Source organism: Pseudophryne corroboree (assembly GCF_028390025.1).
Source record: "Pseudophryne corroboree isolate aPseCor3 chromosome 3 unlocalized genomic scaffold, aPseCor3.hap2 SUPER_3_unloc_87, whole genome shotgun sequence".
Taxonomy (NCBI): Eukaryota; Metazoa; Chordata; class Amphibia; order Anura; family Myobatrachidae; genus Pseudophryne; species Pseudophryne corroboree.
Window position 1 is genome coordinate 309,882 of NW_026967582.1, and position 24,892 is coordinate 334,773.

At 47.8% G+C, this 24,892-nt stretch overlaps 1 protein-coding gene across 3 annotated transcripts in view; it reads right to left on the bottom strand.

Annotated features, from left to right (window-relative positions):
* Nucleotides 1–10,186: 10,186 nt before the first annotated feature.
* Nucleotides 10,187–24,892, bottom strand: part of LOC134984846 (zinc finger protein ZFP2-like) — a 32,198-nt gene continuing 17,492 nt past the window's right edge. For all 3 annotated transcript variants that reach the window (XM_063950323.1, XM_063950321.1, XM_063950322.1), the window contains exon 7: nt 10,187–12,848. In XM_063950323.1, the coding sequence (XP_063806393.1) occupies nt 11,545–12,848 (1,304 nt within the window). In that variant the 3' untranslated portion in view covers nt 10,187–11,544. The remainder of the gene's footprint in view (nt 12,849–24,892) is intronic.

The following is a 24,892-nucleotide window of genomic DNA, read 5'->3' on the forward strand; positions in this document are numbered from 1 at the left end:
TCAATTGGTACTAAGCATTACATCAGCAGGTACATTATAATATGATCAGCTGATCACAGAATACAGGTTGAACCCGATGGGCATTTTGCCTCTTTTCAACCTCACTAATTATGTAACTATGTAACTATTACCTTATATAGGAGTTTAACCGTATTCAGACGCATAGCAAAAGAAACAACAGTAATAATTATTAGACTCGTATGCATCCGGCACTTATCCAACTATTCGTACTCAAAAGGTAGATAGAGACTTAGTGCTGTATTACCCGTGCTCAGTAGAATGTGATACAGGGAGACTCACCCTGCTTCCAGGACTGATCAATACATTAGCGAACGCTGAGTGGATCCAGACGCTAATAGTGTACACACTCGCCTCGTGAACCTACAGTGAACACAGACGCCTATGTTACGACTGGGTCTTTTTAGATACACAGCGTCTCAGGCGAAAGCGGGAAAATGGTTCATGGCGGGAGACTCGGATGGAACTGGTCATGAACCGGGGGGAGGGGTGAACAGGGGAGCATCTGACTCCCCACTGGTGACATCAATCCCATACTACCTCAGGAGCCTATGATCCCTAAGGCCTAGTGCTGGTGCACCCTAGGTGGCAGCTGCGTCAGTGACTGTTTGGTAGTCTCCTCCAAAACAGTGCAGCTGTGTCCGTGTTCCCCCTCTAAGCAGAGCCGATGCCTTACCTTCTCCCCATGCTCCAGCCACAGACTGATAACTTCTGCTGGACTTGCTAGTATATCCGATGCAGACTCCCGCCTAAACAGCACTGTACTCATGGGTAAGCGTGGTCACGACCCGGCGAGGAATTGTTGGAGCGACTCTTTCTAAGGTATGTGTAAGACGCTTTTTAGAAAGATCACTCAAGAAAAATAGACTATAGAAATAAAATAAGAAAGCTTATGGCTGCTAAAAACCAGCAGCCCTCTTCACTATGGTCTGGCTCCTGCTACACCAAACAAAAAACTGATTTGCCTGAGCCAGGAGGTGGGGACATATGGACGGGCCCACTGCATGCTGGGAGGCCAAAAGCTTTGACCGTTTGGTGCAAATCCACTGTTGCGTCATCATATCCCAATGTTATTCTGTGGATAACCTGTGGACCCTGCAGGAGAAAAAACTTGCAGCAGCTGGGATAGAGTTACATGAAATGAGGAGCTGGTTAATAAGCTGGAGGAAATCACAGGAACTATACAGCAGCTGCAGCAAATAGAGTCAAAAGTTATCATAATGCTGATTCCATGGACCTGTGTGAGGCTGGCCGGGATGCTGATGCAAAAGGAGATCCAAGCAGGTGGTGAAGGAAACCTGCAGAGTTCCAGCCTAGATGTGGAAAGCTGTGGAGAGGTGGCTCTCTAGGAGAAGGTAGATCTGATGGCGGGTGACAAAGTGCCAGATGTGGCAGCTTCCAGGTACACATTGTGGATCCGGTGGTGGCTGTGGTCTCTCAGGGTCCGGTCTAGGATTGTCCATCAACCATTGATGATCAGGAATCATCGATGGTCTACCTGATGATACCTAGTTTTACCATCAAAGGCAGAGAGCCAGGTAGTTACCCGCCATTGATAGTAGCTGTGAAGATACAGAGTTCCAAATCACTCAGGCACAGTGGTAGATAAAAAAACAACGGTGGTTTATTGAACAGAATGGGCTATAAACAGCTCAGCACACTTCTTAGTCAGAGAGCATAGAATCTCTCCTTTCAACTCTCTGGTTAGCTCTACCAGTAGCTTCATATAGCAGGGGTGTGTGTGACATATTTGTCTAAGGATCTTACAGCATTGGAATACAATACATATTCTAATCAACGTGATTACATCAGCCAGAGATCAACCATGTCTGGTCAGCTCACTGTTGGACAATAGGGAGTAAACAAAAAGGGACAATGGTACCTTATATGACTCAACCTTTGAGTGTCCACTGTGGTGGTAGTAAACAATAGAAAACCAGGTCTAACATGAATACATTATCTAAAGTTGTAACAGATAACGTAACACAATTGCATATATTAATATTAAGGTTGATTTAAACACAATATTGGGTGAGCAGTAATGGACATGTTATGGAGAATGAGGAAACAGATGAATGTATAGGGATATGGGGATAAAAAGTACATATCTGACATGAGAAATGAGGCATAGCTATATTGTCACAGACATCTCATTTCCTCACAGTAGCCATGGGCCAGATGTTATTTCCCATCATTTACAGACTTCTGCCGCTGCACCGAGATGATAGGCTGTCAGCCAGTAGCCCTGCACCGCTCCGGCTCTTACATATAGTGTGCTGTTCCAACTGGGAATGGGATGCCCCATCCACCTCACTGACGTGACAGGCTCAGCTGTCAGTCATGAAGCCCCACTGCGCCCACTCTCTCCGTACTCATACAGACATGCCTTTCTGGGAGTGTCTCGTCCTGGTTGTCAGTGATGCAGCCCCACTGCACCCACTCTCTCCGTACTCATACATACATGCCTTTCTGGGAGTGTCTCATCCTGGTTGTCAGTGAGACAGTGTCTCTGGCATGTCACAATCCGGGTATCTGGACGCCATTACTTACCATTCAGATGTCTCCTGAGGCTGGCTCAGCGTTCCAGGGACGGATCTCGCCTGCGTTGCTGATGTCCATATTGTACATCTCCCTCCTGTCACTCTAAAGCGATGTCACAAGCGGCTTCATGTTAAGTCTTAGAATGGCGTCTCCAGCCCTCCGTGGCCTCTGCCGCCGTTCCTGTTTCCAGTATACAGATTCATCAGTGTGGCGTCTCATGCCTGCCACGGCCTCCGCTGTCATCCATGTGGTTCCAGTATGCAAGTTGTCAGTGTGGCGTCTCCTGCCCTCCTCGGCGTGCGCCGCCATTACTACTGAATCTCCACATGGTTTCTCAAACTAGCTTTCCCTCCAAGTGCTAACATGGGCGCAGCCATGTTGGTTTCTATCATATGCCTCAGTTTCCACCAATCCGCTGCTCTACTGGAATCTGCATAATTGTTCAGCCAATGCCTGCCTTGCTGCAGGTATAAATATCCTGTGCCTGAACCAGGAAATCGTCAGTGCTTTGGTTGTCAAACCTTGTTTCCAGTCTCTCTCTCCAGTGGTTGTTTTTCCAGGTTTCCAGCTCCTGTCTCCAGCCTCCACTAAGAGACCCGCACCAGCCTACCACCTGCGGTGCAGCCTGACTCTGCAGTCCTCCGTGACTACTCCAGTTTCCAGCTACAGATCCATCTGCTTCCAGCAGAGATCAGCTTCTCTTAAAGTGCCGGTGCTTTTCCTGCAGATTTCCACAAACCACCGGTACCAGTATTTCATCGCTCCCAAGCTTCATACGATCATTTGGCTGGTACCATCCAGCATCCACTCCGTGTTAACACCTGACTGGTTCCAACCAGTACCCACAACAGCTACTTCATCAACAGCGGACCAGCTTTCCGAGGAACATCAGCTGGTGTGTTCCTGGGCTATTCTCACTACTACAGTCGGGCCTGGTAAGGACTTTCCATCTCAAGGACAATAAGAACTGTACCTAATTCTACCAGAGCCCTGTGGCCATTGCCAACCCGTAGTACCCAGGAACTGTGATATACTTACTGTTGATTATAGTATTTATTTTACCACTGCTGTGACACATGGAGCTTGTTTAAAAAATGATTATTGACTTTTACTTTGGTTGTCGTGGTCACGCCTTCGGGCAATCTTCCTACGTGTAACTTACATGTCCAAGGGTCTGATTCAACCTCCCAGGTTCCACTACATCTCAGCCCCTACAACTGAGGCTTCCTCCCGTCAGCTCAGGCCCTCAGTTGTGACATGGCACAGCTGTGTAATCATGATGTGAGTGTGTATGCTTAGTGAGTACTGCTAGCAGCAAGCCTCACAGCTTAACTGCAGTGTAGCAGTGTGGTGGGTGTGGGGGTTAGAAGGGAGTTGCTACACCAATGAGTCAAGGAATGGAGTAGTTGGATGGGACTCACACAGCAGGTGGTCAAAAGCTTAAAAAGGAGTGGTTGGAAGGGGAAGGAACTGGTAGGTGTAGAAGGGATTATTGAAGGTAAGGACTCTCAAGGAAAATTGGAGTGGGATCCCACAGGTACCAAAGTGGGTAAAGAGCAGCTTTTAGGAAGGAAATAGGTAAGACAGACCCTGTGTTTGACCCTTCTTTACCTCATGCAGGGTCGATCTTTGGACTCTCCAGTTCCTCAGGTGGCTGTGGATCCTTTTTGCCCACTACCTGGCAGTTCTGTGGCTATCAGGCCACAAACCTCCCAGATGCCAGGCCTCCAGATAAACATGAAATGGTCATGGAGATGGTCCTGGGCTCTGTGGAGTAGGTGGAACAAGCAAAGGAAAGTTGTGACCCTTCTGAAGGGGCAATGGTGGACATTGTGAATGGTGAAGGGAAGGTTATTGTGGGAAAAGAGGGAGTTATGCCATATATCCCAGAAACATGGGTCCTCAGCCTATATGATGTGCCACCATTAATGTGGATTCTGTCTTGTCCGACCAAGCTTGATTTATGGGCTTTGTAATTTTTTTTAAGTAGGATAAAGGCTGAGTTTTTTATTTCTGCAGTGTCCACCGTGCCATCACTTACCTGTATGCTTACACGAAACAGAATGATGGAAAATTTACACGGTTTCTTTACATCTTCTGGGGGCCACTCCGAGATTAGACATTATGGCGTAATTACTCAGACGGGAATATAAAACAGAATAAAAAATAATAAGAATTTACTTACCGATAATTCTATTTCTCGTAGTCCGTAGTGGATGCTGGGGACTCCGTAAGGACCATGGGGATTAGCGGCTCCGCAGGAGACTGGGCACATCTAAAGAAAGCTTTAGGACTACCTGGTGTGCACTGGCTCCTCCCCCTATGACCCTCCTCCAAGCCTCAGATAGGATACTGTGCCCAGACGAGCGTACACAAAAAGGAAGGATTTTGAATCCCGGGTAAGACTCATACAAGCCACACCAATCACACTGTACAACTTGTGATCTGAACCCAGTTAACAGCATGATAACAGAGGAGCCTCTAGAAAAGATAGCTCACTACAGCAATAACCCGAATTTTTTGGTAACAATAACTATGTACCAGTATTGCAGACAATCCGCACTTGGGATGGGCGCCCAGCATCCACTACGGACTACGAGAAATAGAATTATCGGTAAGTAAATTGTTATTTTCTCTAACGTCCTAAGTGGATGCTGGGGACTCCGTAAGGACCATGGGGATTATACCAAAGCTCCCAAACGGGCGGGAGAGTGCGGATGACTCTGCAGCACCAAATGAGAGAACTCCAGGTCCTCCTCAGCCAGGGTATCAATTTTGTAGAATTTACAAACGTATTTGCTCCTGACCAAGTAGCTGCTCGGCAAAGTTGTAAAGCCGAGACCCCTCGGGCAGCCGCCCAAGATGAGCCCACCTTCCTTGTGGAGTGGGCATTTACAGATTTTTGGCTGTGGCAGGCCTGCCACAGAATGTGCAAGCTGACTTGTACTACAAATCCAACGAGCAATAGTCTGCTTAGAAGCGGGAGCACCCAGCTTGTTGGGTGCATACAGGATAAACAGCGAGTCAGATTTCCTGACTCCAGCCGTCCTGGAAACATATATTTTCAGGGCCCTGACAACGTCTAGCAACTTGGAGTCCTCCAAGTCCCTAGTAGCCGCAGGCACCACAATAGGTTGGTTCAGATGAACACTGAAACCACCTTAGGGAGAAACTGAGGACGAGTCCTCAATTCCGCCCTGTCCGAATGGAAAAACAGATAAGGGCTTTTACAGGATAAAGCCGCCCATTCTGACACGCGCCCGGCCCAGGCCAGGGCCAACAGCATGACCACTTTTCCTGTGAGATATTTTAACTCCACAGATTTAAGTGGGTCAAACCAATGTGACTTTTGGAACCCAAAAACTACATTGAGATCCCAAAGTGCCACTGGAGGCACAAAAGGAGGCTGTATATGCAGTACCCCCTTTTACAAACGTCTGAACTTCAGGGACTGAAGCTAGTTCTTTTTGGAAGAAAATTGACAGAGCCGAAATTTGAACCTTAATGGACCTCAATTTCAGGCCCATAGACACTCCTGTTTGCAGGAAATGTAGGAATCGACCCAGTTGAATTTCCTCCATCGGGCCTTACTGGCCTCGCACCACGCAACATATTTTTGCCAAATGCGGTGATAATGTTTTGCGGTTACATCCTTCCTGGCTTTGATCAGGATAGGGATGACTTCATCCGGAATGCCTTTTTCCTTCAGGATCCGGCATTCAACCGCCATGCCGTCAAACGCAGCCGCGGTAAGTCTTGGAACAGACAGGGTCCTTGCTGGAGCAGGTCCCTTCTAAGAGGTAGAGGCCACGGATCCTCCGTGAGCATCTCTTGAAGTTCCGGTTACCAAGTCCTTCTTGGCCAATCCGGCGCCACGAATATAGTGCTTACTCCTCTCCATCTTATCAATCTCAGTACCTTGGGTATGAGAGGCAGAGGAGGGAACACATACACTGACTGGTACACCCACGGTGTTACCAGAGCGTCTACAGCTATTGCCTGAGGGTCCCTTGACCTGGCGCAATACCTGTCGTGTTTTTCCCAACGGTTTATAATCATGTGGAAGACTTCTGGGTGAAGTCCCCACTCTCCCGGGTGGAGGTCGTGCTGAGGAAATCTGCTTCCCAGTTGTCCACTCCCGGAATGAATACTGCTGACAGTGCTATCACATGATTTTCCGCCCAGCGAAGAATCCTTGCAGCTTCTGCCATTGCCCTCCTGCTTCTTGTGCCACCCTGTCTGTTTACGTGGGTGACTGCCGTGATGTTGTCCGACTGGATCAACACCGGCTGACCTTGAAGCAGAGGTCTTGCTAAGCTTAGAGCATTGTAAATGGCCCTTAGCTTCAGGATATTTATGTGAAGTGATGTCTCCAGGCTTGACCATAAGCCCTGGATATTCCTTCCCTGTGTGACTGCTCCCCAGCCTCGCAGGTTGGCATCCGTGGTCACCAGGACCCAGTCCTGAATGCCGAATCTGCGGCCCTCTAGAAGATGAGCACTCTGCAACCACCACAGGAGGGATACCCTTGTCCTTGGTGACAGGGTTATCCGCTGATGCATCTGAAGATGCGACCCGGACCATTTGTCCAATAGGTCCCACTGGAAAGTTCTTGCGTGGAATCTGCCGAATGGGATTGCTTCGTAGGAAGCCACCATTTTTACCCAGAACCCTTGTGCATTGATGCACTGAGACTTGGCTCGGTTTTAGGAGGTTCCTGACTAGCTCGGATAACTCCCTGGCTTTCTCTTCCGGGAGAAAACACCTTTTTTCTGGACTGTGTCCAGGATCATCCCTAGGAACAGAAGACAAGTCGTCGGAACCAGCTGCGATTTTGGAATATTGAGAATCCAATCGTGCTGCCGCAACACTACCGGAGATAGTGCTACACCGACCTCCAACTGTTCCCTGGATCTTTCCCTTATCAGGGAATCGTCCAAGTAAGGGATAACTAAAATTCCCTTCCTTCGAAGAAATATCATCATTTCGGCCATTACCTTGGTAAAGACCCGGGGTGCCGTGGACCATCCATACGGCAGCGTCTGAACTGATAGTGACAGTTCTGTACCATCAACCTGAGGTACCCTTGGTGAGAAGGGTAAATTTTGACATGAAGGTAAGCATCCTTGATGTCCCGAGACATCATGTAGTCCCCTTCTTCCAGGTTCGCAATCACTGCTCTGAGTGACTCAATCTTGAATTTGAACCTCTGTATGTAAGTGTTCAAAGATTTTAGATTTAGAATCGGTCTCACGGCGAGGGGGAGACGTCTCGAATTCTAATTTGTACCCCCGAGATATCACCTGAAGGATCCAGGGGTCTACTTGCGAGTGAGCCCACTGCACGCTGAAATTCATTGAGACGGGCCCCCCACCATGCCTGATTCTGCTTGTAAAGCCCCAGCGTCATACTGAGGGCTTGGCAGAGGCGGGAGAGGGTTTCTGTTCCTGGGAACTGACTGATTTCTGCAGCCTTTTTCCTCTCCCTCTGTCACGGGGAAGAAAAGGAACCTTTTGCCCCTTGTCCACAAAAAGACTGCGCCTGATAATACGGCGTCTTCTCATGTTGAGAGGCGACCTGGGGTACAAACGTGGATTTCCCAGCTGTTGCCGTGGCCACCAGGTATGAAAGAACGATCCCCACTTACTTCACCCCTTAATAAGGCAATACTTCCAAATGCCATTTGGAATATGCATCACCTGACCACTGACGTGTCCATAACCCTCTACTGGTAGAAATGGACAACGCACTTAGACTTGATGCCAGTCGGCAAATATTCCGCTGTGCATCACGCATATATAGAAATGCATCTTTTAAATGCTCTATAGGCAAAAATATACTGTCCCTATCTAGGGTATCAATATTTTCAGTCAGGGAATCCGACCACGCCAACCCAGCACTGCACATCCAGGCTGAGGCTATTGCTGGTCGCAGTATAACACCAGTATGTGTGTAAATACATTTTAGGATACCCTCCTGCTTTCTATCAGCAGGATCCTTAAGGGCGGCCATCTCAGGAGAGGGTAGAGCCCTTACAAGCGTGTGGGCGCTTTATCCCCCCTAGGGGGTGTTTCCCAACGCACCCTAACCTCTGGCGGGAAAGGATATAATGCCAATAACATTTTAGAAATTATCAGTTGTTATCGGGGGAAAACCACGCATTCACACACCTCATTTAATTAATCAGATTCAGGAAACTACAGGTAGTTTTTCCTCACCGAACATAATACCCCTTTTTGGTGGTACTCGTATTATCAGAAATGTGTAAAACATTTTTCATTGCCTCAATCATGTAACGTGTGGCCCTACTGGAAGTCACATTTGTCTCTTCACCGTCGACACTGGAGTCAGTATCCGTGTCGGCGTCTATATCTGCCATCTGAGGTAACGGGCGCTTTAGAGCCCCTGACGGCCTATGAGACGTCTGGACAGGCACAAGCTGAGTAGCCGGCTGTCTCATGTCAACCACTGTCTTTTATACAGAGCTGACACTGTCACGTAATTCCTTCCAACAGTTCATCCACTCAGGTGTCGACCCCCTAGGGGGTGACATCACTATTACAGGCAATCTGCTCCGTCTCCACATCATTTTTCTCCTCATACATGTCGACACAAACGTACCGACACACAGCACACACACAGGGAATGCTCTGATAGAGGACAGGACCCCACTAGCCCTTTGGGGAGACAGAGGGAGAGTTTGCCAGCACACACCAGAGCGCTATATATATACAGGGATAACCTTATATAAGTGTTTTTCCCCTTATAGCTGCTGTATTGTTAATACTGCGCCTTTATTAGTGCCCCCCCTCTCTTTTTTAACCCTTTCTGTAGTGTAGTGACTGCAGGGCAGAGCCAGGGGAGCTTCCCTCCAACTGAGCTGTGAGGGAAAATGGCGCCAGTGTGCTGAGGAGATAGGCTCCGCCCCTTTTTCGCGGACTTTTCTCCTGCTTTTTTTATGGATTCTGGCAGGGGTTAAAATTCATCCATATAGCCCTGGGGGCTATATGTGATGTATTTTCGCCAGCCAAGGTGTTTTTATTGCTGCTCAGGGCGCCCCCCCCTAGCGCCCTGCACCCTCAGTGACCGAAGTGTGCTGAGGAGCAATGGCGCACAGCTGCAGTGCTGTGCGCTACCTTGGTGAAGACAGGATGTCATCTGCCGCCGATTTTCTGGACCTCTTCTTGCTTCTGGCTCTGTAAGGGGGCCGGCGGCGCGGCTCCGGGACCCATCCAGGCTGGGCCTGTGATCGTCCCTCTGGAGCTAATGTCCAGTAGCCTAAGAAGCCCAATCCACTCTGCACGCAGGTGAGTTCGCTTCTTCTCCCCTTAGTCCCTCGATGCAGTGAGCCTGTTGCCAGCAGGTCTCACTGAAAATAACAAACCTAAACTAAAACTTTCACTAAGAAGCTCAGGAGAGCCCCTAGTGTGCACCCTTCTCGTTCGGGCACAGAGATCTAACTGAGGCTTGGAGGAGGGTCATAGGGGGAGGAGCCAGTGCACACCAGGTAGTCCTAAAGCTTTCTTTAGATGTGCCCAGTCTCCTGCGGAGCCGCTAATCCCCATGGTCCTTACGGAGTCCCCAGCATCCACTTAGGACGTTAGAGAAAAAAGCTTTAATGTAATAATTAGATGCAAACAAAAGCTTTTATTATGAAATCATACAGGGGAGTATCCGCACCATATAGATGTAACATACAACAAACCACCGCAGATGGAACCCGGGTGACTCTAATGCACATGATAATGTACAGGGTATATATGGATAGGATCTTGTATAAGAAAACACTCAGCACTCCTGATCAAGATGAGTGTCTGCAACAAGTTAGGCAAACTAGAAGTGAAAACACGTTCCAATGGCCGCCATATTGTCGTGCAGCAATACAGATTGTGCAAACTGGTATTAGACATTCACATTTACACAAAGCACAAGATACAAAATAAACAGCAGAAAAAAGACCTAAGCATTTGGGATGTATTATTTAGGAAGTAAATAGAGGTACATTAATGAAAAGCTGAGTAACAGTCATCAGTCTGCTTGTGAAGGTCTCTAGAGTGGAGGCCTCTTGGACTGTGCAAGGCAGTGAGTTCCATGGTCAAAGCTAAACGTTCAACCCATAAATGAATGACAGGAGATTCTTGGTACTGCTGGTAACAGTCCTTTATCTGTAGAAGCAAGCAAGCAGGGCAGTAAGGAGGCAGAAGCTGCTTCTAGTTCCTTGGACCATGTAATGTTGGGCTGGGAAGGTCAGTTAGCCAATTATGAAATAGATTTGTCATCTTAGAGGCAGCCGGTGAAGGGAGCAGAGAATGGGTGTTATGTGGCAGGAACGGGCTGGTTAGGTAACAGCTTGGCTGCTGCATTATGTACTATCTGCAAGCTCTGTAATTCTTTTGCTGGGTGACCCAGGTAGATGGTATTGCAGTAGTCTATGAACTTCTGAGGGAATCAAGTGCTTGATTCTGGCTATGGTCCACAGATGAAAGAACGAGGATTAGTATGTGGCAGATACCTGATGTCTGTGTCAGCCACATACCAGGACAACACAAAGATTCAGCACATGTTTAGTATTTTGCAATTCTGAACACCAAAGCATAAATCCAGATGGTTGGTAAAGCTGTAGTCTTGTCCTTTGTTGGTGAGCTTCTATTATGTTTCACAAAGACTGAGTCACAGCCAACTGGCATCATCCACCCCTGGAGCTCAGCTAGACAACCATTTAGGATTGGTATTAGGTTCTCAGTACATGGTGCAAAAAGCAGGTCATCTGCATAGCAGTGGTAGACCAGGCCATGACGTCTGATTATATCACCCAGTGGTAGCATGTATATTTTATAAAGCATAAGAGATCGGATTCACCCTTGAGGAACATTGGACGGCAGTGATAATTATACTCCAGAAGATGTAAATGGTTCCGTACTTGGGTAATGTCTAATATGTTCAACAAGAGCAGATTTATTTCTCTCAAAGCATGAAAATGGCTTCTCATCTGTGAAATCGCTGATGTTTAACAAGAACTGATTTCCGTGCAAAACATTTCCCACACTCAGAACAGGAAAATGGCTTCTCACCTGTGTGACTCCTCTGATGTCTAACAAGATGTGATGTCGATGAAAAACATTTCCCACACTCAGAACAGGAAAATGGCTTCTCACCTGTGTGACTCCTCTGATGTCTAACAAGATGTGATGTCGATGAAAAACATTTCCCACACTCAGAACAGGAAAATGGCTTCTCACCTGTGTGACTTCTCTGATGTATAACAAGATGTGATGTCGATGAAAAACATTTCCCACACTCAGAACAGGAAAATGGCATCTCACCTGTGTGACTTCTCTGATGTATAACAAAATATGATTTGCGTGCAAAACATTTCCCACACTCAGAACAGGAAAATGGCTTCTCACCTGTGTGATTTCTCTGATGTATAACTAAATGTGATTGGTGTGCAAAACATTTCCCACACTCAGAACAGGAATACGGCTTCTCACCTGTGTGACTTCTCTGATGTATAACTAAATGTGATTTGTGTGCAAAACATTTCCCACACTCAGAACAGGAATACGGCTTCTCACCTGTGTGACTTCTCTGATGTATAACTAAACATAATTTGTGTGCAAAACATTTCCCACACTCAGAACAGGAATACGGCTTATCACCTGTGTGACTTCTCTGATGTATAACAAAATATGATTTGCATGCAAAACATTTCCCACACTCAGAACAGGAAAATGGCATCTCACCTGTGTGATTTCTCTGATGTATAACTAAATGTGATTTGTGTGCAAAACATTTCCCACACTCAGAACAGGAATACGGCTTCACACCTGTGTGACATCTCTGATGTGTAACAAGAGCTGATTTCTGTGCGAAACATTTCCCACACTCAGAACAGGAATACGGCTTCTCACCTGTGTGACTTCTCTCATGTCTAACAAGATATGATTTATATGTAAAACATTTCCCACACTCAGAACATGAAAATGGCCTCTCACCTGCCTTAGCTGGCTGATGAGTAATAAGGTTTGTGTTCTGTGTAAAACATTTGGCATCTACAGAACAGGGAAACACTGTATCTACTCTCAGAGCTGTAACAGATGCACCAATATCAGAGTGATCAGGAGAACATTCCCCAGGATCAGGGGGATCAGCTGATAGAGCTGGATGTATAATTGGGGTAATGGAGTTATCTCCTGGAGAATCCTGTCTACGGTCATTATCCGTTATTTCAGAATCCAGGGATAACATTAGATGTCCTTCTGAGATATTCCTGCTTGTGTGTCCATCTCCTGGAAATAAAATACATTAATATATAAAATGAGTAGACAAGACTCAGGGTGTTACAGGATACAATATATCATTCTATAACAGACATTTTTACCTGTAATCATTGCTTTTATGTTTATTAAAAAACAAAAAACGGCTAGGATGCTTAGACTGGAGCTTGATCAACACTGAATGCTCATGTGGGATTACTAGAGGGGACGTGGACGCTCCTGTGGGATCACTAGAGGTGACGTGGACGCTCACGTGGAATTACTAGAGGTGACGTGGACGCTCACGTGGAATTACTAGAGGTTACACGGACGCTCACGTGGAATTACTAGAGGTTAAACGGACGCTCACGTGGAATTACTAGAGGTTACACGGACGCTCACGTGGGATTACTAGAGGAGACAGGGACGCTCACGTGGGATTACTAGAGGTGACAGGGATGCTCACGTGGGATTACTAGAGGTGACAAGGACGCTCACGTGGGATTACTAGAGGTGACACGGACGCTCACGTGGGATCACTAGAGGTGACACGGACGCTCACGTGGAATTACTAGAGGTGACGTGGACGCTCCCGTGGAATTACTAGAGGTGACACGGGCGCTCACGTGGGATTACTAGAGGTGACACGGGCGCTCACATGGGATTACTAGAGGTGACACGGGCGCTCACGTGGGATTACTAGAGGTGACACGGGCGCTCACGTGGGATTACTAGAGGTGACACGGGTGCTCACGTGGGATTACTAGAGGTGACACGGACGCTCACGTGGGATTACTAGAGGAGACAGGGGCGCCCACGTGGGATTACTAGAGGAAACAGGGACGCTCACGTGGGATTACTAGAGGAGACAAGAACGCTCACGTGGGATTACTAGAGGAGACAAGGACGCTCACGTGGGATTACTAGAGGTGACACGGACGCTCACGTGGGATCACTAGAGGTGACGTGGATGCTCACGTGGAATTACTAGAGGTGACGTGGATGCTCACGTGGGATTACTAGAGGAGACATGGACGCTCACGTGGGATTACTAGAGGAGACATGGACGCTCACGTGGGATTACTAGAGGTGACACGGACGCTCATGTGGGATCACTAGAGGTGACACGGACGCTCATGTGGGATCACTAGAGGTGACACGGACGCTCATGTGGGATCACTAGAGGTGACACGGACGCTCATGTGGGATCACTAGAGGTGACACGGACGCTCATGTGGGGTTACTAGAGGTGACATGGACGCTCATGTGGGGTTACTAGAGTTGACATGGACGCTAACGTGGGATTACTAGAGGTGACATGGACATTCATGTGGGATTACTAGAGGTGACATGGACACTCATGTGGGGTTAGTAGAGGTGACATGGACGCTCATGTGGGATTACTAGAGGTGACATGGACGCTCATGTGGGATTAGTAGAGGTGACATGGACGCTCATGTGGATTACTAGAGGTGACATAGACGCTCATGTGGGATTACTAGAGGTGACATGGACGCTCATGTGGGATTACTAGAGGTGACATGGGCGCTCATGTGGGATTACTAGAGGTGACATGGGCACTCATGTGGGATTACTAGAGGTGACACGGACGCTCATGTGGAATTACTAGAGGTGACACGGACGCACATGTGGGATTACTAGAGGTGACACGGACGCTCATGTGGGATTACTAAAGGTGACATGGACGCTCACGTGGGATTACTGGAGGTGACATGGGCTTTGCAATAATAAAACAGCAAAGAAGAGAAAGTGCTGTCCTGTTTGCGCACTAATAAATAATATATAACCTTTATTAAGTACAGTAAAGTATGTAAGATAAATCAGTGATATATAAAACACAAAGGTAAATGTATAAAGGTGAATAAAGTAATCAAAAGACAATTGTATTTGTTGTTAAACATCGGCATGTATATTATATTGGGGGATAATTGATTCAGTGCTGGTAATCCTGGTCAGTAAGAATATATTAATATATTACACCCATACGAGGATGGGATAAATTACACATTTAATAATATTGTGGCAGAGTTTCCTCCAGCGGTAATCTCAATGTAACATCATACTGTATGTATAAACATTTTATGGGGGGGGGATTCAGTTCATCGCAAAAACTCCCTAACCAATTAGCCGCAAAAAGTTATTGGTGATAATTCTCCATAGGTTTTTTATTTTGCTCACAAATGTCTGCAGTGCAGTGTTAGGAGGAACTCATTTAAATAAGATTTTAAACCTACCGGTAAATCTATTTGTCCTAGTCCGTAGAGGATGCTGGGCACTCCGTAAGGACCATGGGGTATAGACGGGCTCCGCAGGAGACATGGGCACCTAAAAATAACTTTTCCTATGGGTGTGCACTGGCTCCTCCATTTATGCCCCTCCTCCAGACCTCAGTTAGAGAACTGTGCCCAGAGGGGATGGACACTACAAGGCAGGATTTAAAAATCCAAGGGCAAGATTCATACCAGCCCACACCAATCATACCATGTAACCTGGATCATACATAACCAGTTAACCGTATGAACAACAACAGTGACGGTCCAAAACCGACTCCAACTGTAACATAACCCTTACGGAAGCAACAACTATATACAAGTCTTGCAGAGTTTCCGCACTGGGACGAGCGCCCAGCATCCTTGCTAAAAAGTCCGGACCATTCCCTACTACATTCCAGCAAAAGATCCATACCGGAAGGTGTCTGTTATTTGGCTGAGCTGTTGAACTTTGTCCACCGCACTGCATGAGGAGCTCACCATTTACCACCTTGGAGCAACATATCCTCTAGCGGTAAAAGCCACAATTTTGGATATATACACCTCCTAAATCTGTAGTTGCTGGACATATTAACTATTGGTGGAACAAATCTGGAACGGACTTTCCTAATTCAATACCACCTATATTCCTGGCCTATGGGTAACCCTGGTTTTATTTATTCTACCATGTGTACTTTTTAATGTCATTATTTGGAACTACCATTGATGGTTTATATTCCCATATTAAATACATTTATTTTTAACTAAACATTGAATTATCAGATATTGTTGTTGTTTTATGTAATAATCTAGCGCAGCCTCAATTGCTTTTTTTGTATATCAAAATAGGTCTGACCGAACCGCCCGGTTTCGGGACCACAAAGAGGGTCGAGTAGTAGCCTCTTCCCTGCTGGTTCAAGGGAACCCTGATAATTACTTGCTGTAGACCCAGCGATTGAATTGCAGCTAACACTACATTCCATTCTGGTGTAGAAGCTGGTAATGCGACTTAAAAAATCGGCGCGGGGGCACCTCTTCGAATTCCAGTTTGTAACCCTGGGAAACTATTATCAGCACCCAAGGATTCAGGTCTGAGATGACCCAGGCCTGGCTGAAAAGTCGAAGACGTGCCCCCACCTGTGCAGACTCCCTCAGGGGAGCCCCAGCGTCATGCTGAGGGTTTTGCAGTAGCCGGGGAGGACTTTTGTTCCTGGGCACCGGTCGACCATTGGGAATAGACGGGCTCCGCAGGAGACTGGGCACTCTAAAGAAAGATTTAGTACTACCTGGTGTGCACTGGCTCCTCCCTCTATGCCCCTCCTCCAGACCTCAGTTAAGGAAACTGTGCCCGGAAGAGCTGACAGTACTGGAATCCAGGTTAAGACTCATACCAGCCACACCAATCACACTGTATAACTTGTGGTAACATACCCAGTTGACAGCATGAACAACAAACGAGCATCACTCAACAGATGCCACGTAACATAACCCTTTAGTAAGCAATAACTATATACACGTATTGCAGAAAGTCCGCACTCGAGACGGGCGCCCAGCATCCACTACGGACTACGAGAAATAGATTTACCGGTGAGTAAAATCTCATTTTCTCTAACGTCCTAGTGGATGCTGGGGACTCCGTAAGGACCATGGGGATTATACCAAAGCTCCCAAACGGGCGGGAGAGTGCGGATGACTCTGCAGCACCGACTGGGCAAACACAAGGTCCTCCTCAGCCAGGGTATCAAACTTGTAGAATTGTGCAAATGTGTTTGAACCCGACCAAGTAGCAGCTCGGCAAAGCTGTAATGCCGAGACCCCTCGGGCAGCCGCCCAAGAAGAGCCCACCTTCCTTGTGGAATGGGCTTTCACTGATTTTGGATGCGGCAATCCAGCCGCAGAATGAGCCTGCTGAATCGTGTTACAGATCCAGCGAGCAATAGTTTGCTTTGAAGCAGGAGCACCCAGCTTGTTGGATGCATACAGGATAAACAGCGAGTAAGTCTTCCTGACTCCAGCCGTTATGGTTACATAAATCTTCAAAGCCCGGACTACGTCAAGTAACTTGGAATCCTCCAAGACACGAGTAGCCGCAAGCACCACAATAGGTTGGTTCAAATGAAAAGATGACACCACCTTTGGCTGAAATTGCGGACGAGTCCGCAATTCTGCCCTGTCCATATGGAAAACCAGATAGGGGCTTTTACATGACAAAGCCGCCAATTCTGACACACGCCTAGCCGAAGCTAAGGCCAACAGCATGACCACTTTCCACATGAGATACTTTAGCTCCACGGTTTTAAGTGGCTCAAACCAGTGGGATTTCAGGAAACCCAACACCACGTTAAGATCCCAAGGTGCCACTGGTGGCACAAAAGGGGGCTAAATATGCAGCACTCCCTTAACAAACGTCTGAACCTCAGGCAGTGAAGCCAGTTCTTTTTGAAAGATAATGGATAGGGCCAAAATCTGGACCTTTATGGACCCTAATTTTAGGCCCAAAGACACTCCTGACTGTAGGAAGTGCAGGAACCGTCCGAGCTGGAATTCCTCTGTAGGGGCCTTCCTGGCCTCACACCAAGTAACATATTTTCGCCATATACGGTGATAATGCTTTGCTGTCACGTCCTTCCTAGCCTTTATCAGCGTAGGAATAACTTCTCCAGAATGCCTTTTTCTGCTAGGATCCGGTGTTCAACCGCCATGCCGTCAAACGCAGCTGCGGTAAGTCTTGGAACAGACAGGGCCCCTGTTGCAACAGGTCCTGTCTGAGAGGCAGAGGCCATGGGTCCTCTGTGAGCATTTCTTGCAGTTCCGGGTACCAAGTCCTTCTTGGTCAATCCGGAACAATGAGTATTGTTCTCACTCCTCTTTCTTACAATTCTCAGCACCTTTGGTATGAGAGGAAGAGGAGGAAACGCATAGACCGACTGGAACACCCACGGTGTTACTAGTGCGTCCACAGCTATCACCTGAGGGTCCCTTGACCTGGCGCAATACCTTTTTAGCTTTTTGTTGAGGCGGGACGCCATCATATCCACCTGTGGCAGTTCCCATCGATTTACAATCTGCGTGAAGACTTCTTGATGAAGTCCCCACTCTCCCGGGTGGTGAAGACTTCTTGATGAAGTCCCCACTCTCCCGGGTGGAGGTCGTGCCTGCTGAGGAAGTCTGCTTCCCAGTTGTCCACTCCCGGAATGAACACTGCTGACAGTGCTTGCACGTGATTCTCCGCCTAACGAAGAATCCTGGTGGCTTCCGCCATTGCACCCTGCTTCTTGTGCCGCCCTGGCGGTTTACATGGGCCACTGCGGTGATGTTGTCTGACTGAATCAGCACTGGTTGGTTTCAAAGCAGAGGCTCCGCTTGACTCAGGGCGTTGTATTTGGCCCTTAGTTCCAGGATATTGATGTGCAGACAAGACTCCCGACTTGACCACAGCCCTTGGAAGTTTCTTCCCTGAGTGACTGCCCCCCATCCTCGGAGGCTTGCATCCGTGGTCACCAGGACCCAGTCCTGTGTGCCGAACCTGCGGCCTTCGAGGAGGTGAGCACTTTGCAGCCACCACAGAAGAGACACCCTAGCCCTGGGGGACAGGGTGATCAGCCGATGCATCTGAAGATGCGATCCGGACCACTTGTCCAACAGATCCCACTGAAAGATCCTCGCATGGAACCTGCCGAAGGGAATGGCTTCGTATGACGCCACCATCTTTCCCAGGAGTCGCGTGCAGTGATGCACCGATACCTGTTTCGGTTTTAGGAGGTCTCTGACCAGAGTCACGAGCTCCTGAGCCTTCTCCGCCGGGAGAAACACCTTCTTCTGGCCTGTGTCCAGAATCATGCCCATAAAGGGCAGACGCGTCGTAGGAATCAGCTGCGACTTTGGAATATTCAGGATCCACCGGTGTTGTTGCAACACTTCCTGAGAGTGTGCTAGGCCGATCAGCAACTGCTCCCTGGACCTCGCCTTTATGAGGAGATTGTCCAAGTATGGAATAATTGTAACTCCTTGCTTTCGAAGGAGTACCATCATCTCCGCCATTACCTTGGGAAATATTCTCGGTGCCGTGGACAGGCCAAACGACAACGTCTGGAATTGGTAATGACAGTCCTGTACCACAAACCTGAGGTACTCCTGATGAGGTGGATAAATGGGGACATGCAAGTAAGCATCCATGATGTCCAGCGACACCATAAAATCCCCCTCTTCCAGGCTTGCAATGACCGCTCTGTGCGATTCCATTTTGAACTTGAATTTCTTCAGATAAATGTTCAGGGATTTTAAATTCAAAATGAGTCTGACCGAACCGTCCGGTTTCGGCACCACAAACATTGTGGAATAGTAGCCCCATCCCTGTTGAAGAAGGGGAACCTTCACCACCACCTGCTGGAGATATAACTTGTGAATTGCCGCCAACACTACCTCCCTTTCCATGGGAGAAGCCGGCAGGGACGATTTTAGGTAACGGTGAGGGGGCGTCACTTCGAATTCCAGCTTGTATCCCTGAGACACAATTTGTATAGCCCAAGGATCCACCCGTGAGCGAACCCACTGGTGGCTGAAATTTCGGAGACGTGCCCCCACCGCTCCTGACTCCGCCTTTGGAGCCCCAGCGTCACGCGGTGGATTTAGTGGAGGCTTTTTTTGAATGAAAGAACTGCATTTGGTAATACGGTGCTCTGGCTGTGAGAGAACATATGGCAAAAAAATTTGACTTCCCAGCCGTTGCTGTGGAAACCAGGTCCGAGAGACCGTCCCCAAACAATTCCTCACCCTTGTAAGGTAAAACCTCCATGTGTTTTTTAGAGTCGGCATCACCAGTCCACTGCCGAGTCCACAGGACCCTTCTGGCAGAAATCGACATTGCGTTTACTCTAGAGCCCAGTAGGCAAATATCCCTCTGGGCATCCCTCATATATAAGACAGTGTCTTTGATATGTCCCAGGGTCAGTAAAATAGTCTCCCTGTCCAGGGTATCTATCCCCTCAGACAGAGTATGTGTCCATGCTGCTACCGCACTACACATCCAGGCCGAAGCTGTTGCTGACCTCAGTAGAGTACCAGAATGTGTATAAACAGACTTCAGGATACCTTCCTGCTTCCTATCCGCAGGATCCTTTAGGGCGGCCGTATCCTGTGACGGCAGGGCCACCTTCTTAGATAAGCGTGTCAACGCCTTATCTACCCTAGGGGAGGATTCCCAGCGTAACCTGTCGGTTGGCGGGAAAGGGTAAGCCATAAGCAATCTTTTGGAAATTACTACTTTCCTATCAGGGGAATACCACGCTTTTTCACACAATTCATTTAATTCATGTGAAGGGGGAAAAGTCACTTCTTGCTTCTTCTCCCCATACATATAAACCCTCTTGTCAGGGACAGGGTTTTCCTCTGATATGTGCAACACATCCTTCATTGCTATAATCATGTAGCGGATGGCTTCAGTCAATTTAGGCTGCAACTTAGCATCATCGTCATCAACACTGGAGTCAGAATCCGTGTCGATATCTGTGTCAACAATCTGGGATAGCGGGCGCTTTTGAGACCCTGACGGCCTCTGAGCTGTAGGATCAGACATGGGTTGAGACCCTGACTGTCCCAAGGCTTCAGCTTTATACAACCTCTTATGCAAGGAGCTTATGTTATCATTTAACACCTTCCACATATCCATCCAATCAGGTGTCGGCGCCGTCGGCGGCGACCCCACATTCATCTGCACTTGTTCTGCCTCCACGTATCCTTCCTCGTCAAACATGTCGACACAAACGTACCGACACACTGCACACACCCAGGGAATGCTCACTTTAGGACAGGACCCCCACAAAGGCCTTTTGGGGACACAGAGAGAGAGAGTATGCCAGCACACACCCCAGGGATTACACAGTAATTTAGTGTTTACCCAGTAGATGCTGTTTATGACAATTTGCGCCTAAATTTATGTGCCCCCCCCCCCCCCCCCTCTCTTTTTACCCTTTTTCTACCTGGATACTGCAGGGGAGAGCCTGGGGAGCTTCCTCTCAGCGGAGCTGTGGAGAGAAAATGGCGCTGGTGAGTGCTGAGGAAGAAGGCCCCGCCCCTCAGCGGCGGGCTTCTGTCCCGGGTCTGTGTAAATAAAATGGCGGGGGCTCGTACATATATACAGTGGCCGGCTGTATATATGTGTCTTTTTGCCAAGAGGTATCCTAATTGCTGCCCAGGGCGCCCCCCCCTCCCCTGCGCCCTGCACCCTACAGTGACCAGAGTGTGTGGGTAGTGTGGGCGCAATGGCGCACAGCTGCAGTGCTGTGCGCTACCTCATGTGAAGACAGGAGTCTTCTGCCACCGATTTCGATGGCTTCTTGCTTCTGCCGGCTTCTGACTTCTGGCTTTGCGAGGGGGACGGCGGCGCGGCTCCGCGAACGTACGACCAACATACCTGTGTTCGATCCCTCTGGAGCTAATGGTGTCCAGTAGCCTAAGAAGCGCAACCTAGCTTCAGTGAGTAGGTTCGCTTCTCTTCCCTCAGTCCCTCGTAGCAGAGAGTCTGTTGTCAGCAGAAGCTCTCTGAAAATAAAAAACCTAACTAAAATACTTTCTTATTAGCAAGCTCAGGAGAGCCCACTAAAAGCACCCAGCTCTGGCCGGGCACAGATTCTAACTGAGGTCTGGAGGAGGGGCATAGAGGGAGGAGCCAGTGCACACCAGTAGTACTAATTCTTTCTTAGAGTGCCCAGTCTCCTGCGGAGCCCATCTGTTCCCCATGGTCTTTACGGAGTCCCCAGCATCCACTAGGACGTTAGAGAAAATTTGATTTACCTGCGGTAGCTGTGGAAACCAGGTCCGTCAGCCCATCCCCAAACAATACGTCTCCCTTATAGGGTAGGACTTCCATATGTTTTTTGGAATCCGCATCACCCGTCCATTGGCGAGTCCATAAGGATCGTCTCGCTGAGATAGACATGGCATTGGCTCTGGAAGCTAGCAATCCAATATCCCTTTGACCATCTCTCATAAATAAGACTGCGTCTTTAATATGGGCTAGAATTAACAATATAGTATCTCTATCCATGGTATCAAATTCAGCCGTCAGATCATCTGTCCATGCTGAAATTGCGCTACATACCCATGCCGACACAATAGTCGGTCTTAGCACAGCTCCAGTATGCGAATAAATAGACTTTAAAGTAGTCTCCTGCCTGCGATCTGCAGGATCCTTGAGGGCCGCTGTGTCTGGAGACGTTAGCGCCACTTTCTTGGACAGGCGCGTTAAGGCCTTGTCCACAGTGGGAGGCGATTCCCAACGCCCCCTGTCCTGTTTAGGGAAGGGGTATGCCATATAAATAATTTTTGGGATCTGCGGTCTCTTCTCCGGAGTCTCCCAAGCCTTTTCAAAGAACTCATTTAGTTCATGAGATGTGGGAAAATAAATAATCTGTTTCTTACCCTTAAACATGTGTACCCTTGTGGTCGGGGACCGAGGGTTCATCCTCAATATGCAACACATCCCTTATTGCCACAATCATACACTGAATGTTTTTGTCACCTTAGGTTGCAATTTTACTTCATCATAGTCGACACTGGAATCAAAGTCCGTGTCGGTAGTAGTGTCCACAATTTGTGCTAAGGGACGTTTTTGCGACCCCGACGGGCCCTGTGAGTCGGTCCAATTCGAGGATTGACCCCCTGATGCCTCCCTGGATTCAGCCTTATCAAACCTCTTATTTAAAGATGCCACACTTGCATTCAACATATGCCACATGTCCATCCATTCCTGAGTCGGCACTACCGACGGGGACACACCACTCATTTGCTCCACCTCCTCCTTGGAGAAGCGTTCCGCCTCAGACATGTCGACACGCACGTACCGACACCCCACACACAGGGATCAACCTACAAGGGGGCAAAACCCCAACCAGGCCCTTAGGAGAGACAGAGAGAGAGTATGCCAGCACACACCCAGCTCCTAAATAACACCGGAAAAAATAAATGACCAGATAGCGTATATATATATATATATATATATATATATATATATATATATATATATATCTCCATCCAATTCCCACTCACTGCGTTACCAATGTGCCCCCCAGCAGGGGAGAGACCGGGGAGCCAGCGTTCTCATGCAGCTTCTGTGGAGAAAATGGCGCTGGTTAGTGCTGAGGATCAAGCTCCGCCCACCCGACGGCGGGCTTCGGTCCCAGTGCAATTGTAATAAAATGGCGGGGGATCTGTGATTTACTGCCTCCGCAGCCTAATCATACTCTTTGTGCATCACACTTTGAGGATTATTGCTGCCCAGGGTGCCCCCCCCCCCCCCTGCACCCTGCACCCATCAGTGCTGCCTCTGTGTGTTGTGTCTGGGAGCAATGGCGCGCAGCGGTACCTCACGAAGACCTGAAGTCTTCTGCCACCTGAGATGTCTTCTATCTTCTCATACTCGCCCGGCTTCTATCTTCCAGCATCTGTGAGGAGGACGGCGGCGCGGCTCCAGGACGAACCCCAGGGCGAGACCTGTGTTCCGACTCCCTCTGGAGCTAATGGTGTCCAGTAGCCTTAGAAGCAGAGCCTGTCAGTTAAGTAGGTCTGCTTCTCTCCCACCAGTCCCACGATGCAGGGAGCCTGCTGCCAGCAGTGCTCCCTGAAAATAAAAAACCTAACAAAATTATTTTTCTACAGAAAACTCAGGAGAGCTCTCTGCAGTGCACCCATTCTCCTCTGGGCACAGAATCTAACTGGAGGAGGGGCATAGAGGGAGGAGCCAGTGCACACCCATAGGAAAAGTTCTTTTTAGGTGCCCATGTCTCCTGCAGAGCCCGTCTATACCCCATGGTCCATACGGAGTCCCCAGCATCTTCTAGGACGTAAGAGAAAAAGGCTTTGTAGATGTTTACTATTGTATTGTTCTACTGACATATAGTTTCTTACTGTATTGTCTTACTGACCTATAGTTTCTTACTGTATTGTCTTACTGACCTATAGTTTCCTACTGTATTGTCTTACTGACCTATAGTTTCCTACTGTATTGTCTTACTGACCTATAGTTTCCTACTGTATTGTCTTACTGACCCATAGTTTCCTTCTGTATTGTCTTACTGACCTATAGTTTCCTTCTGTATTGTCTTACTGACCTATAGTTTCCTACTGTATTGTCTTACTGACCTACAGTTTCCTACTGTATTGTCTTACTGACCTACAGTTTCTTACTGTATTGTCTTACTGACCTAGTTTCTTACTGTATTGTCTTACTGACCTACAGTTTCCTACTGTATTGTCTTACTGACCTATAGTTTACTGTATTGTCTAACTGACCTATAGTTTCTTACTGTATTGTCTTACTGACCTATAGTTTCTTATTGTATTGTCTTACTGACCTATAGTTTCTTACTGACCTATGGTGTCTTACTGTATTGTTTTACTGACCTAGTTTCCCACTGTATTGTATTACTGAAATACAGTTTCCTTTTGTATTGTCTTACTGACCTACAGTTTCCTTTTGTATTGTCTTACTGACCTACAGTTTCCTTTTGTATTGTCTTACTGGCCTACAGTTTTCTACTGTATTGGCTAACTTACCTGTTTCCTACTGTATTGTCTTACTGACCTAGTTTCCTACTGTTTTGTCTTACTGACCTGTAGTTTCCTATTGTATTGTCTTTACTGACCTATAGTTTCTTCTGTATTGTCTTACTGACCTATAGTTTCCTACTGTATTGTCTAACTGACCTATAGTTTCCTTATGTATTGTCTTACTGACCTATAGTTTCTTCTGTATTGTTTTACTGACCTATAGTTTCTTCTGTATTGTTTTACTGACCTAGTTTCTTCTGT